Genomic DNA, 15,897 nt, shown 5'->3' with positions numbered 1-15,897 from the left:
AGATTTTCTTGAAAGAAGTCTCTTATGCTCCCCATGGATGCATTTATTTTAAATACCGAAAAAATCTGTAATATTGTGATATTTTATTACAATTTAAACTAACAATTTTCTATTTTAATATATTTTAAAATGTAATTTACTCATGTGATGCAAAGCTGAATTTTCAGCAGCCATTTCTTCAGTCTTTAGTGTCACATGATCCTTCAGAAATCATACTATGCTTATATGCTATGCATACATTTCATGCTGATTTGCTGCTCAAGAAAGGCACTCAAAGCAAAGCTCTTGCGTCGCTACATAAAATAGAGGTTAAACCAGTGAAGTCACATGGATTACTATTATGATGTCTTTACTACCTTTTTGGGGCTTGAAAGTGGTAGTTGCGTAGCTGTCAATGGAAGGACAGAAAGCTCTCGGATTCCATTAAAAATATATTTTTTGTGATATTTGTGTTCCAAAGATGAATGAATGTCTTGCGGGTTCGGAACGACATGAGGGCGAGTAATTTTTGACAGAATTTTCATTTTTGGGTGAACTAACCCTTTAAAGCTTCTACTAATAAAGATAATCTGCCATGACAAATATGGCAACAACATTACAATAATATTAATGTTACAATATCCTCTGAGGTAATTTTCAGTTCAGACAATAACTGTGACACAAGATGACGCCAGTTCCGGTTAAGCAGGATGATATATAGCGTTGCCATAGGTGACAGTGAATATTCTGAAATAATAGGTAATAGGATGCCATGATCGACCAATCAGAAGGAAGTATTCCAGAGAGCCATGTAATAATGTAATAAATGTATCGCATAGGACCGGAAGCAGCCTGATGTTTGCGACCGCTACTTCCACGATGTTCCCTTTGAGGCCAACTTTGCATCTGACATTCCTGACCTCCAGTCCTTGTCTGCGATGCCAGGTGTAGACGGCTTCACAATGAAGGTTGATGCCCTTTATAAGGTCAGTGGCTGTAAGATTCTCCCAAAAAGTCAAACTGTTAACAGACCTTCTCTTTGACACATACTAGAAATCTTGGCAAATGTCAGAGCCAAAGCTATTCAATTGTACCCTTCAGGGAAATGCCTTAATCTATTTGTTTAGAGACCTGCAAAGTTGCCAGACTAACAGTCTGCCATGACTATAGGGAACTTGATTAAAGTACAAGAGCTTTTTATTTTTGCGTTTATAAAAAATCCTATTTGTTGCATTTCTTCAGGTTGAGGCTGGGCACCAATGGTACCTCCAGGTCATCTACGTTATTGGACCCGATTCCATTTCTGCTCCCAGAATCCAACGCTCAGTGACCTATGAGCTCAAGCGAAGCCGGCGAGATCTGGTGGACCGTTCAGGTCGCCTAATGCTGGATGAATCCCTGATCTACGACAATGAAGGTGACCAGGTGAAGAATGGCACCAACATGAAGACCTTGAAGCTTGAAGTGGAACCATCGGGCACCTTCAATCCGCAAATGGGAGGATCCATTGGGGGTGGAGTTGCAGCCTTCGTCCTACTTTTCTTGGTCCTTCTAGCTTTCTGTCTCGTGGTCAGGAAGTGCCGCAGGGTTGTAAAAAAGAGGTCTGAGAAGGAGGTGGAGGATTATCCTCTGAACACGAAGGTGGAGGTCTGCATAGAACGTCTAGAGAAAAACCTTAACAGCAAGCACTGCTCTGTAAGAAACGTCAACGTCCTAAACAAGAACACTGAGACCTACAAGGTCAATGGGGTCAAGGTCAAACAGGTCAATCTGGAGGTCAAACTCCACAACAACCTGAATGACGGCACTGAAGTCTGACTTTCTAGAATATTTGAGATGAAAAAAAAAATCATTTTCTATGAATATTTGTAATAATGACATATGATGTTAATGTATTTTTGTATGACCATGAGGACAAAAGGGAAAGTATGCTTGCCAGCTATGCAGTGTAAATCATTTCACAACTGAGCTACCTCAAACATAAATGAACAACGCATAATGGTGTCTTTAGATCTTATGTTTCCAATCTCAGTTTCAAATCATCGCTGTGTATGAGGATCATACAATGGCTTGGTGGTAGCTCAGCCACTTGTTTAAATGAATGGAGAGTTTCTATTGCTGCATCTGCTATTTTATCAAATGTAAAAACACATGAAAGTATTAAAGGAAGGATGAGTGCCAACGCTTTGGACCGGGCGAGTGATGTAAATACGTTTATTAAGTGCAATTATCGGATGACATGGTCATCCCTGTATTTTGATCTGGTTTTGATGCTCTGCCTCATTGTGTAATTTACTTTTGGCCTGATGATCACTGGTGTGCCATGTTGATATTTGTCAAGTGCGATTTATTTAATTCCAAATCTGAGTAGACTGCCCAAAGTGATGCATTTATTAGTTTGTGTAAACCTTCGGTACTTGCAGACAAGAAACAAAATGTCTCGATTAGCTGTATGATTATATAGATCATAGATTTGATAACCACTATTGATTTGCTGTCAGTCTGCTGACTCCATATGCTGTAGCATCTTATATTTTCAAACACTGGACAACAAAATGTATTTTTGTTTAATATGACTGCTGTCTGTACTGATATAACCAAACGCTACCAAATATCTTTTTTTTTTTTTAAGATTATTCACCTCATGTTATCTTGGATTATTTAGTTTTGTATTAATGTTACATCATGTAAGTCACATGTATTTGTTTTTATTCACTGTATAGTATGTAAAAAAATCTGTAGTTTTGTATCAAGTCATCCAACATCACATGGTGCTAATTTGATCAAGAATATCCAGAATCTTCAAAGCACTGGGAATGGAAAGCATGGAAAATACTATGATTATTATTTCATACTGAGTCAAATCTCTCTCTCTCTCTCTCTCTCTCTCTCTCTCTCTCTCTCTCTCTCTCTCTCTCTCCCTGTTTTTGTAATTTTGTTAAGTTTTGTCCATTGCTAAGTGAGTGCCTATCAGACAAAGGAAAGTTTTGGAGATGTCAGTTTTTGGTGCTATCATTTATGGTGAAATAATCAACATGATGCCTGTACTTGTGCCTTTTTAGCAATAAAATAAATTAATAAACTGAATATACTGAATGATTATTGAATCTATCATCAATTTTAATTTTAGTTGGAGACTTTATGTAAGTTTTATTTTGAATTATGTTTAAAATTCATAGCAGCATGTTATTCACGAAGGGAGGGGCTCACTAAGAATCTTTTGAGATCATGACATCATGTCTTAAACCAGACAGAGGACCATATGTCATTTATTAGTTTGTATTATGAAGGGCAAAGATGATTTAAAAGTATACAAAAACTGTTGGTAGCACTAATTCTAAGTGTTGGTTTAATTAGCATAACTTATGATTTGGATATACAACCCATGACCAGAAGATAAAAAAACTAAAAAACGAATTTAAACTAATTGCTGCAGTCAATCAGGAATCAGTGATAATATGACAGCCTTTATTGTTGTCTTTAAAATCTCATTCAATCATTAACCTTTTTTTGTGTAGTTGAAAATAAAATTGAAAGAGAAAAGTAAATGTGAATGAAATGGATTCATCTACTTGAGTATCTGCAAAGAGCATGCATTAGTAATCGATGAAAAGAATCAAAACTGAATTATGAAAATGTTTGTTTATAGAATCTTCCCAATAAAAAATGGCGGACTTGTGGGTAAGAACAGTATTTTTGCAGCTGTATGGTATACTGTATATGGTTATACCGTAAAGTGATATTGAAGAATATTGATGAATCCAAATTTGTATTGCAGGATGACTTGGAGAGTTTTGCGCATGCTTCCTCTAACTAGTAAACTAGTTTGAGAGCATCTTGGTTATATTTCATATTTAATTCATTTAGGTTTGACCAGTGCTAGTTGTCACACTTTGGGCTCCACTGAATATTTATCAGGGTAGGTTTGTATTTGAAAGGCAATTTATTAATACAAACACATAAAAATGTATCAAGCCTGTAAGTGGACTTTTGACACAAAACAGTTACTAATAGAACTTGTTACAACTTCCCCACGTGACAACAAGCCTCCAGTACCCAGAAGTGTTTAGATTTGTTTTACTCCCCTTTTTTTAGCCAGAGGAGAGGGGTATGGTAGCCTACCATTAAAGCCAAAGCTAACTTCAACGTCGTAAAGCAATAGCAGGCATAGGTATAAATCATGCAATCCTTGTGTTCTCCTTGTTGCACACACACACACACACACACACACACACATATAAACATATATATATTTAAACAAACATCGGCAATATCACTTGTGTCACTGTTCCACCTTAGAAACATTGCTAAGCTACGTAATATGCTATCAGTTTCTGATGCAGAAAAGTTAGTTCATGCATTCATGACCTCGAGACTGGATTACTGTAATGAATGCTTTACTAGCTGGTTGTCCTGCATCCTCAATAAACAAGCTACAGTCAGTCCAAAATGCCGCCGCTAGAGTTCTTACTAGATCAAGAAAATATGATCATATAACACCGATTTTATCATCACTGCATTGGTTACCTATAAAGTTCCGTATTAATTATAAGGTATTGCTACTGACTTATAAAGCCAAACGGCTTAGCTCCAGTCTATTTAACGGATCTTTTATCACCCTATAATCCATCGCGCTCTTTAAGATCACTAAATTCAAGGCTTTTGGTCATACCTAGGATATCCAGAACCACCAAAGGAGGGAGAGCATTCTCACATTTGGCTCCAAAACTCTGGAATAGTCTTCCTGATACTGTTCGTTGCTCAGACCCGCTCTCCCAGTTTAAAACTAGATTAAAGTCGCATCTCTTCAGCCAGGCATTCATATAATCCTACAGTTCAAACTACAATCCGGCCTCTAGCTCATAAATGCCAGAGGAGAACTGGCCCCTGACTGAGCCTGGGTTCTCCCAAGGTTTTTTTTCTCCATTAGGTCACCTGATGGAGTTTTAGGACACCATTAGGTCACTTGATGAAGTTTTTCGGTTCCTTGCCACTGTTGCCTTTGGCTTGCTCAGTTGGGGATATTTTGGGGATATTTAATTTAATTTTATCAATCAATAAATTCCTCTTGAAACAAACTTTGTTGTATTATTTTAATTTAATACTGTGAAGCTGCTTTGATACAATCTGTATTGTGAAAAGCGCTATACAAATAAACTTGACTTGACTTGACTTGACTGTTGTCCTCTTTTCTGTTACTATATTCCATGCAAATTAAACTCGTTTATTGGTGATGATGACTGATAGTTTGTATCTTATGTTCTGGTACAGTCCGTCCTGATTGTCTTAGTGCTTATGACTGCTTGCTCTCCTTCATTTCATGAAAGATTTCCCAGCTGTCTGGGGAAATACTGTATATTATTAATATGTAGGCCTACCCTACAGTTTATTGCAGCTAAAATAGAAGCTACAGAGTGAGATTCATATTTAAAACATACCTTTGGTTTTTGTCTCGGTCATAAATGTTGCAATTTGTCTTTTGAATTAAGTGGGAAATTCATATAGCAGCTCGTTGGATATTCAGGAAGGGAGAGGCTCTGTAAGAATGCAAGTCCTTCTTTTGTGACGATGCATCATGTCACTCACGCCCTGAGGAAGCAGGTTAAACCAGATAGGTTAAACCAGATTGAGGGCTACTACGTCGTTGAGTGTAAATTTGAATCGCAATTCGCAAAGGTAAGTGCAAATTAAATAAAAAGTAGACAAAAATGCAGGTAGCACTTACAAAGCTAAATCTTAATTAGATTCTGATCAACATAATTTCAGCTTTCGATGTACAATCGATGTCCAGCAGATCGAGATGCTACAGAAGTGCGTTGATGTGATAGTCAGAATTTCTGACTCAGAAATCATGATAATTATAGTTTTTAACAAAACGTATTTTTCTGTTAAGTCTTTACGATCTATTTCTGAAGGGAAGTCGTTTACCTGTTGCCTATTTAAAAAGAAAGTGAAAAATAATGTAGTCTAATGGTTTTGAATTGTTTATCACACTAGAATCCATCAAAAAAAAAAAAAAAAATGGCAGACTTGTGGGTAAGTAAAATCTTAAAGCTAGTTTCACTCATCCCTGAAGGTGATGTTTAAGAATGAATCTGAATTTATTATTTATTATATTATATTTTCTATTATATTTAATTTCTTATGTTACAGGAAGAATTGCAAAGTGTTGCGAATTCTGCTCCCTCTTCATTTACAGCAGCGGTAGGCTATGACAAACAAACAAATATTTTTGCTTCAGATATTTGTGTTATATATATATATAGATTGATTGATTGATTGATTGATTACTTTTATAGCCAGGGGAAAGGGGTACCATTAAAGCCAAAGCTAGCTTCAACGTCAGTGAAGATGTTGCAGCTCTCCGCAAAGCAATTGAAGGCATAGGTACATATACATACCTGAAGTGCATTATATACTGTATGTAATATGTATATTCATTATGTGTACATGAGTATTTATTTAGGGCGTTGTAGTCTTGTTGTTGCAATCTCTTTGTATATTGTGTATTTTTGAGAATGAATGAGTTATATCACCAAAACTTACCAGGTACAACTGAGAAGACGTTGATCGAGATACTGACCCACAGGAGCAGCAGTCAAAAGCAGGCTATTTCAAAGGCATACCAAGAAACCACAAAGAGGGTAAACTCTGTCTACTTGCTCATACTTAATTGTATGTGTGTGCCATGTTATATAAAATCGATCTAATTTGTTTGTCTTGATCGTAGATTCTTGTAAATGACTTGAAAAGTGACACCCAGGGCAACTTTGAAAGGGTGCTTGTTGCACTCGCAAGACCTCCTGCAGTCAATGATGCTAAATGGATAATCAAAGCAATGAAAGTAAGTTATATTTCCCTGTTTTTCTTTTGGAATATTTTTGGTTGTTGTTACATTTTATCAATAATCTGAGACAAATTTGAGCTGTGTCTATGTGAACATATTTTGCATGTTATTTACCAATGTTTGTACGTATGTTTCATTGTTCACCTAATCCATTCATGATGTTCTCCAGGGGGCTGGAACAGACGACAGTATCCTGATAGAAATACTTTCCTCACGGACAAATAAACAAATCAAGGAGCTATCTGCAGCATATTCTGAGGGTGAGATGAGGAATCTATTGTAGTAACAAAATATGTAAGTTACAAACAGTTGTTATAATTGCTTCTCTTCCCATTGCCCTATAGAAACAAAGAAAACACTGATACAGAACCTTAAGAGTGAAGTTTCAGGACATTTTGGCAAAGCCATTCTTTTGCTTGCTGAGGTGATTAAATACACATGCATAGCAATTTATTCTAATGAATGCAGATGATCCTCTGGAAATTTAAGATATTTTTTTCTCTCTCATTGTAAGGGTGCGAGGGACGAGAGCACTAATGTGAATGCAGATCAGGCTAAAGTGGACGCAAAGGTACAGAAATATCAAAAAAAAAGTTCCCGTTTTATATAATAACAGATCATCCTGTACTGAATTCATTCGTTCAAAATACTTTTTCATTAGAATTTCACTGGGTAAAAAATCAGTCTGTGGCACAAAAATATAATATATTTTGTGCTGAATCTTGAATTAGGATTTCTCAAGACAGGCTTGAAATGTCACCAAAGTCTTGATTTAATTTGCTAGTCACAATGCCAAGATATATATACAACTACGTACCTCAATCTCTCAACATTTTGTCCTTATTTTTATAATTAGGCCCACCATGATGGACAGCAAGCCAAAACTTGTTCACCTGTAGCAACGTTGAAGATTATGTTTTCTATGATTATATGTGAGATGTATTTACATGTTCTCTGTTTCCTCCAAAGGCCCTCTATCAGGCAGGCGAGAAGAAACTGGGAACTGATGAGTCCAAGTTCATTGAGATCCTCTGTAAAAGGAGCATCCCTCACCTGAGACAAAGTACCAACATAATCATCAATATATAAACACAAGTGTTTCATATTGGAACTGAAATGGAAGGTGTGTTTTAAATATAACTTGACATGTCTGGTTGCAGCAATATTGGAATATAAAAACATCAGTGGCAAGACTTTGCAGAAGAGCATCGAGAAGGAAATGTCTGGAAACCTGGAGGAGCTGCTTGTTGCCATTGGTATATTTTCAATTATGATTTATGAATGCAAATACATATTAGAATATTTGATACATTTTTTACCTCTACATATGTTTTAATCACATACACACGTTTCTTATAGTAAAGTGTGTGATGAGTACTCCTGCATATTTTGCTGAAAAACTCTACAAAAGCCTGAAGGTACTGCAAGAAACACATTATATTCTATCATTGTGTTTGTACGACACTTATGTTTGTATTAAAAATAGGACTATGTTTTATATTTGTGAACCTGCAGGGAGCAGGTACAGATGAAATCACTTTGACCAGAGTAATGGTCAGCCGTGGAGAGATCGACATGCTGGACATCAGAGCGGAATTCAAGAAGCTCTATCAGAATTCACTCCACAAGGAAATAAATGTACATATTCTCTGCTGATATAAATACTTAAGCACAGGTTCAGGTCATCTGCCATCTTTCTTTGAGTAGTACCTGACCTCCTGATCCTCTGGTTTATTTAATCATGCTCTCAAGAGATGCCCAAATTTATTAATAATATTTTGTCACTAGAAAAGTTCACAAGCACATGAACAAGTGGAGGATTTGACACAGTCCGTTCCTCAAATCTGACAATGAAAATGCAAATGAAACACATTTATTGGTGATGACTGATAGTTTGTATCTGATGTACAGTCTGTCCCGTGTTCTTGTGGGTGACTTTGCTCTCCTTCATTTCAGTCTGATGTGTCTGACAACTATGGTGACTCCCTGAAGATGATTTGTGGAGGAGAAGACTAACCCAGAAATACCACTGAAGATGGCCTGTTTAGTTCTCTCACATTAAGTCGATCCATTGTATCCTGTGTGGCAAGCCCTTCGGATGTTAAACTTTAAAACTGTAATAAAATAGTTTTATTAAAAACTAAATATATCATTTATATGTCTGGTTTACTGCAGATAAAGGTACAGAGTAAGATTCATATTGATTCATGATTCATATTTAATGGTAGTGAATGGCAAGTAAAAAAATAAAACTCCCAGACAAAGTGATTTAGATTAAACCCCATTGCAATTCTGATAAATCATGAATATTCAAAAAATAAAGTACTGTGCATATATCTGCATTTCAGTCTTTTTGCCATCTTGTTTTTCATACACTACAGCAGAGTGTTTTTACATGCTGTCTGGGCATTATAGTAAGATGATTTATTCCACTTAATCAATGGCCTTCTTTCCATGTCTGTTTCTGTCTCTATTATTTAATTCAATTTACCTGCCACACTTTAATTTCTAAGTATTGATGGCACAATTTGCCAGATGTAGGCCTAAATGTCATTAAGAAAAATGTATTGAGTGTCTGTTAGACTCTGGTAGCCTTTTTGCTTTATATTTTACTTTCTTAATGGCCTTCCTCTGTCCACATAGCTCCTGCTTGAGTTTTTTATTTTTTATTTTTTTTATTGCACATTTACTTAATATTAAATTGTAGCCAGACTTGTAGATAGTGTAAGACCTATAGCTACCCCATTTTTTGATAAAAAGAAAAATCGGACCTAAGTTATTTAACTAAAATATGACCGTAGCCTACTCATGATAATAATATAATTATACAAAAATCACTGCTCCCAAAAGTTGTATTAAACATTGCAGGTCTCGACAATAAGGACTGCCCGAAGGTTGACAGTTGACGGACATGACAGTAGCGTGCACAGCCAGGCCAGTAGAAAAAAAAACCTTAGCGTTGAGCCCTGAACTGTATATGAAGATATATGGGTGTTCTTGTGATGTGCACATCATTGAGTCATCTTTTCAGGGAGTTTCCGCTGATGAAACTTCGCACAGTCAGGGGAGTTGATCTGTATTGAGGTGGAGAAGTGCCTGAGGGAACAACAGATCCTCATTAATCCCATGTAATAATCCCAGACTCCAATTCGGTCCTCTACCTCTCCATCGACCTACATCTGTAGCTATTATCAGATAGCCATCACATTTGTACAAGCTTTGTATGCATTTCGTTTTACAGCCCTTGACATTTTTCTTTTATAAATATCCCAATTTAAATAGCTCACGGTTTTCTTGTGTAGATGATCTGGGCACATTTTATATATGATTGTTATCCAAAAATTAACAATATAAAAGTTGTTGATCCACAAAATGTGAGTGGTATGAAAAGGTACAAATCTTAACATCTAATATTTTCTGGAATGAGGAAGTACCTGCTTATTTTGCAACGTTTGACCATTAGAGGGCAGGCAGGACATTTTCATGAACTGTCTAACAGAGGACCCTCAAAGGGTGTTCAGTCCAGACTGGACTGTCTCAATCTGACGTAATCTTTCTTAACTTTGGAGCTGTGTCCCAATTCGGAAGCGGCGTCCTCCGGAGGTTGCGTTTGAAGGCTGCATACGTCATCGAGGCGGTCTCGTTTAAAAAAAAGTAACCAAGTATTTTACACCTCACGAGGAATAACAGTCAATTTTATTACTGTTACTTTTCTTAAGACATCCTTGATGAAGTATGCAGCCTTCAAATGCAAACCTCCGGAGGACGCAGCCTCCGAATTGGGACACAGCTTAAATTATCTGAATCAGTCTGCTGTTTAAACATATATTAATTTATACATTTAGTGTCATGTTTGAAAATTATAGGTGGGAGATAGATGTATAGATTATTATACAACAATAAAAAAATTCTAACTCAACTAAAAAAAAAAAAGTCAAACTTATTTGAAAAATATTTAATGCATGCAATTCATTAATACAAGGAATACAAAAAGTGCTGCATGGGGTGTAACTTCATCTCAGTGCTCTTTGGGTGTAGTGATGGTTCTTCACTTATAAAAAAAACAATCCAAGGTACTCGAGTAATTCGTTAAAAAATATAAAGCCTTTATTCTTTCATGGCTTAGATTTTAAAAACAGGTGACAAGCTACAGCACAGGCTTTTTATATTTTTCTAAAAACGAATTACTCGAGTGCCTTGGATTGTTTTTTTATTATGCATGCATCCAATTCATTATTTTGAACTTTAGAATGTAATCTGTAGGCAACTTACTATGCAAAACATCTGCTTCACTTTTCTTGAATAGGGTTGAAAATAGAGCATGACACTTTTTTGAAGACAAATAGACAGTTAAAGGCACAATATGTAGTTATTCGCCGCTAGAGGTCGCCTGTTCAAAACAAAGGCGTAGCTTGATGACGCCAAGATTGAGCGCGGAATCATGGGAGTTGTTGTCTTCACCTCACAGCTCGTGGAAAAGAATCCGACGGGACTCGGGCAGAAATAATATTCATGGATGAGATTATTAACATTACTGTAGTATGAAGCAGAGCAGGGCCGAGTGCTGTGGGAGTAGGGCTGGGCGATATATCGATATAAAAAATATATCGATATATTTTTGAAATGCGATATGGAATTAGACCATATCGCATATATCAATATAGTTCAAATTTGCGCTGTGATCCTTGCTCTCCGCGCCTCCTTTTCCACTCTGCGTGCGTGTTTAGAGCATGTTATGTTATAAGAGGCGAATCATGACTACTTCAGAAAACCCAGCACAATAGAAACTACCAGGCAGTGACATAAGTGTACGCTGAGATAAAGTTTTTCACCTCAGAAAAACGGACTTTCTTGTCCTGTCAGCCGCTATCCTGTTCTCGTAGAGCACACTCTTCAATTGCACGCGCAAATGCGGCGGCGCACGCGCTGTATCGCCTCACTGATCAAGTGCAAAAGAAACTACGAGCATGCAACGCCATTACGTTGTAAATTACACGAAATAAAAGTAATGCAGGTATGATTTTCATTCTATTCACCAGGAGCAGTTTCCATGTTTCATTAACAGTTATTGTTAATATTGTGTATTCACCATGGTAACTGTCCCTTCCATATTATCCCCAAAATGCCACTATTTTTCTTTGTGTTATTTTTTATATTTTTAAATGACTGTAGTGGCTCATACCAACATTGTATTAACAAAAACTAGTTTGGGACTGCTATTTAATAACTTTAGCATAGGCCTAATGTTTATTTATTAGTACTAGTCTTTACTATTAGTCATATTCTTACAATTTATGTTATATATATATGTATATGTATGTATGTATATATATATATGCAAATTATAACATGTTTACACAAAATTTGTTTATAGCCTATATATATTGAATGTAAACTTTGATAATCATAATTAATAAATCGCAATTACAATTCAAAGGGAATAATTGGCAATTATGATTTTTGTCATAATCGTGCAGCCCTAACTTAGCTGAAGAAACCTGTTTATTATTTATTCATTTGATTTTGCAACTGTTCACTGAAATAGTTGGTTTCAATAAAACTACTTGTGACGTCATATTTGACTTTGAACATTTTCTCTCACTTTGCGGAAAAAATATCGGGATATATATCGTATATCGATATTCAGCCTAAATATATCGCGATATGACTTTTGGTCCATATCGCCCAGCCCTATGTGGGAGCAGAACGAGGCCGCTGGAGCGATTTCTAATGAGAGACGAGCACGAGACACGGCTCGAGAGCAGAGGAACTTTTATTATGCCGCAGATGCCGCTTCCACTTCTTCAGGTCAAGCGTATGTGGGGCAGCAGCGCTGTTTTATCATTTACATTTGTCTATTGAAAATGATGTTTTAACGTGTTGTTCGCTCGGTGGCTGCTATGAGAGACGACTTGTTGCACACTGCAGTAAGCTAGATCGATATTAGAATATCATATTAATAAATGCTGGATGGCTTGTGTTGCTAAATGGCATGCAATTAATTTGAAAACATAGTGTATGATGGAGAAAATGCTGCATGTTAGCCACTTTATAAAAAGTGTTTTTCTCTGAGGCATGTTAAAAAAACATGGCTACCATGGACAATTTAACCTAAACCAAGATGCCACTCAGTAGAGGCTAGATATTTGGGACCAAATGATGGTATGTAGTTATAATGCCATATTTCCCATAAATAAAAGAAAAACATTTTTGTTTTTTTCTTACAATAATTTAAATGGTTGAACTTGAGAAATATAGTCGACACTACAATTTGTTTAATAACTGAGAAAATGTAATGAGATTTATTTGCACATAATGGACCCCTTGAACATCATTAAAAAAAAATATATAGGAAGGTGATATTTTGGTAATAGTCGATATTGTTAATTAGTTTTCTCATTTAGTCCACATTTTAAGGGCAAGCCACTTTTCAAGTCAAGTTAATTGTACTAAATAATAGTTTATCCAATAATTCTCACAACAACAAAACGTTGGATTTGTGCATCTGATGATGCTTAAAAACTGTAGGACAGAAAAGTGTACAGTATTCGTGGAATGTGCCAGTTGCACTACATTAGCACCTCACACACTCCCAATCCATTCACATCTTTCAACGGACTAACACATTGGTTAATATCTTTATCAAGCAAACTGATAAATAAAGCGCAGGCAGAGACAGTCATCCGTGCCATCCCATCAGAGAAGAGCATCCACAGAACGCGTCACGCTCACACCAATCATGACAATAGGAAGAAATCGGACAAAACAAGTTAGGTTGTCAGACAGTCGGATTGGGCGATAACAAACCTCCCACCAATTCTCCGGCGAGTCACGAGAGTTCGAACTTTATCAGTGTGACGGGGGACTTCCAGAGCACGAGGAACCGCTCTGCCGTTTATAAAGAAACAACAGACGCTGTTCACAACACCAGAAACGTTCGGCCGCACGCAGGTTTTCGGGATTCTTTTCTAGTAACGTTAGTACTTTTTACTATGATACACGGTGTCCTCTTCAAGCAAGATAGAGGAAGCCAATCAGCTAGCGAGCTGGCTAACCAAACTATCCAAAGGGGAAGTGGCAGCAGTCATCGTTTAATAGTTTCGCTAGCGTAGCCTCAGCCTAACACACCCACTTTCTGCCTATTTGTTGTTCACATTGGTGTCAGATAACCTGGACTTCAACCAATTTAAGCTTTCGACTGAACACAAAAGCATGCTTTGGCTAAACAGAGCGTTTCGCCGTTGTTAGCCAGTTAGCGAGGCGAATGGTCTCTCCAGCTCCCGCACAGGCTCGCTAGCCAGCAGAAACTGGAGTCGGCCTGAAAACACAGCAGCGTGGACGTTATCACTCGTGCTGTTGTCACTCATTAACGACGAAACGCTTGCCCTGACGGTTTACTTCTATGCAGTTTCTTCATCGGGCTTTGGGGGAAATAAGGAAGCATTCAGCTACGCCTTTCTGCGTCCCTCGAGCACTGAAGTGCCTGGCGCATCTCGGGAGAGCAGCTCTCTCAGCATGCTGGACAAAAGAGCGGAGATGAGCAGATTGGCGTTTTAATCGTCTTTGGCTTGATTGGAACTGTCCGTTTGGGGAAGACGGGAACACAAGAGGCAAGAATGAAGAAGTTTTCGCGTATGCCGAAGTCAGAGAGCGGAAGTCTCGGGGGTGGGTCGGGATCTGGTACTGGAAGCAGCAACTACATCGGGAAGGTGTTTGCTGTCGGTCGATACCAAGTGACGGTGGAGGAGCTGATCGCTGAAGGTAATGGATGCATTTGTTTAGGCCAATACAAATGAATGGCAAAACCTACTGGTGAAGTGTATAAGAGCCCCCCAAACCCCACACACATCTGTTTTATAGAGCAATGAGCAGTTCAGAAAGGATGGTCTGGACTGGCTGTTTACTGCAGGTTGTACTTCGCCATATCAACGCTTTAAACAGTAATGTAACGTTAGCCATGAAAAGAGGAAGTAGTTTGGTGCTTGTCCTTCCCAGAAATTGATAGAGAGATTATGCTTCCATATAATCTAATGTAATTTCGTGGCTATGTCGCGGTTACAGATCACATGGTTTTGGATCAGGAGGTCTGGCCTGGGGCTGGGCTGATCCAAATCTTGTCCTAATGTTTGTCACTGCAAACCAAACAAAAAGAAGAAATGGCCTTCTTAATAATTTTGTCCTTGTTAAACTTTAAGCAGAAGAGTTTAGTGAAAAGCTCAGGACCAAACTTTAAATTGTTTTATTGCCACACAATTACTACACTTTGCCATGGCACAAAAAAAATATTGAGATAGTAAAACAAAGTTGATCATACTGTTATTTTACCCTCTCTCTACAGGGCACAGCTTTTTAGAATTAAGTTTTTTTCACTTAAGAGATTTAAGTAGTCTGATGTTATAAACATTGTATTGTTGCACTCTTATCTTTCTCAGTTGTTGCACATTTTTAATGGCATGTTCAACTGCTAAGTTCAGTATATCCCAGTGGTTAGTCTGTTTTAGTGTTTTGCTCAGCTTTATCTAAAATGTAAAATACTTAATCGTTCTCACAGTTCTGTCATGTAATGTGACTAATACTAGAGCAAGCGTGTTTGTTTCCCATAGATGTTGTCAGTTCTGTGAGTTTCACTGAACAGCAACTTGGCAGCCCTGAACTTGCTGACTGGACACAATTATTTAATTTGCCTTAAGTGCAAAAGTTCACTCTGACAAACAACAACTGTTGAGGCTTACTTTCTCATTGATTTGTTTTATTTAATGTTGTTTTTAAAATATAAACTTGTGCTTTATAAAATGGTTTTATCTCTTTTTTTATACTTTAAAGGTGTTCCTTAATTTAATTTGTCCATTTGCACAAAATGACAACACAACTTTCTTCTATGGAGCTCAAAAGGAGATTATGACAGTCTGTCACTTTCCACTTTTATTTAATGGAAAAAGATGTGGTAAAAATGGATGAAAACTGAGAGATTCTACATAACATCTTTTGTATTCCACAAAACAAATTCATGTGCTTCTGAAAATGACAGAATTTGTATTTTTATGGAAAATCACATCCACATTATCTGCATG

At 37.1% G+C, this 15,897-nt stretch overlaps 3 protein-coding genes and 1 long non-coding RNA gene across 5 annotated transcripts in view; 3 read left to right on the top strand and 1 right to left on the bottom strand.

The window, feature by feature from the left end:
* Positions 1-3,066, top strand: part of fras1 (Fraser extracellular matrix complex subunit 1) — a 118,854-nt gene extending 115,788 nt beyond the window's left edge. For both annotated transcript variants that reach the window (XM_082168737.1, XM_082168736.1), the window contains 2 exons: positions 819-965; positions 1,222-3,066. In XM_082168737.1, the coding sequence (XP_082024863.1) occupies positions 819-965; positions 1,222-1,797 (723 nt within the window). In that variant the 3' untranslated portion in view covers positions 1,798-3,066. The remainder of the gene's footprint in view (positions 1-818; positions 966-1,221) is intronic.
* Positions 3,067-5,918: 2,852 nt separating this feature from the next.
* On the top strand, positions 5,919-8,980 carry anxa3a (annexin A3a). The gene is made up of 13 exons (XM_082168790.1): positions 5,919-6,015; positions 6,133-6,183; positions 6,279-6,366; positions 6,529-6,623; positions 6,710-6,823; positions 6,996-7,086; positions 7,171-7,250; positions 7,341-7,397; positions 7,796-7,889; positions 7,987-8,082; positions 8,186-8,244; positions 8,342-8,464; positions 8,783-8,980. The coding sequence occupies exons 1-13, from the start codon at positions 6,001-6,003 to the stop codon at positions 8,840-8,842; spliced, it is 1,023 nt and encodes a 340-aa protein (XP_082024916.1). The 5' UTR covers positions 5,919-6,000; the 3' UTR covers positions 8,843-8,980.
* On the bottom strand, positions 8,749-13,717 carry LOC309498236. The gene is made up of 2 exons (XR_014205887.1): positions 13,634-13,717; positions 8,749-9,922 (listed from the first exon to the last, which is right to left on the bottom strand). It is a non-coding gene; the product is annotated as an uncharacterized lncRNA (long non-coding RNA).
* The window catches only part of bmp2k (BMP2 inducible kinase), a 41,742-nt gene continuing 39,520 nt past the window's right edge, over positions 13,676-15,897 (top strand). Inside the window, exon 1 of the mRNA XM_082168745.1 lies at positions 13,676-14,587. Within this exon, the coding sequence (XP_082024871.1) occupies positions 14,443-14,587 (145 nt within the window). The 5' untranslated portion in view covers positions 13,676-14,442. The remainder of the gene's footprint in view (positions 14,588-15,897) is intronic.

The sequence above is a fragment of the Leuciscus leuciscus genome (genome assembly GCF_965113295.1).
Source record: "Leuciscus leuciscus genome assembly, chromosome: 5".
Taxonomy (NCBI): domain Eukaryota; kingdom Metazoa; phylum Chordata; class Actinopteri; order Cypriniformes; family Leuciscidae; genus Leuciscus; species Leuciscus leuciscus.
The sequence above is the reverse complement of the archived record's forward strand: the minus strand, read 5'-3'. Positions and strand labels throughout refer to the sequence as shown.

Bases quoted from the DNA above. Each gene is read 5' to 3' on its own strand.
- anxa3a (XM_082168790.1), top strand. The intron at 6,824-6,995 runs GTAAGTTATATT...GATGTTCTCCAG, and splicing joins GGATAATCAAAGCAATGAAA to GGGGCTGGAACAGACGACAG. The intron at 8,083-8,185 runs GTATATTTTCAA...CGTTTCTTATAG, and splicing joins GGAGCTGCTTGTTGCCATTG to TAAAGTGTGTGATGAGTACT.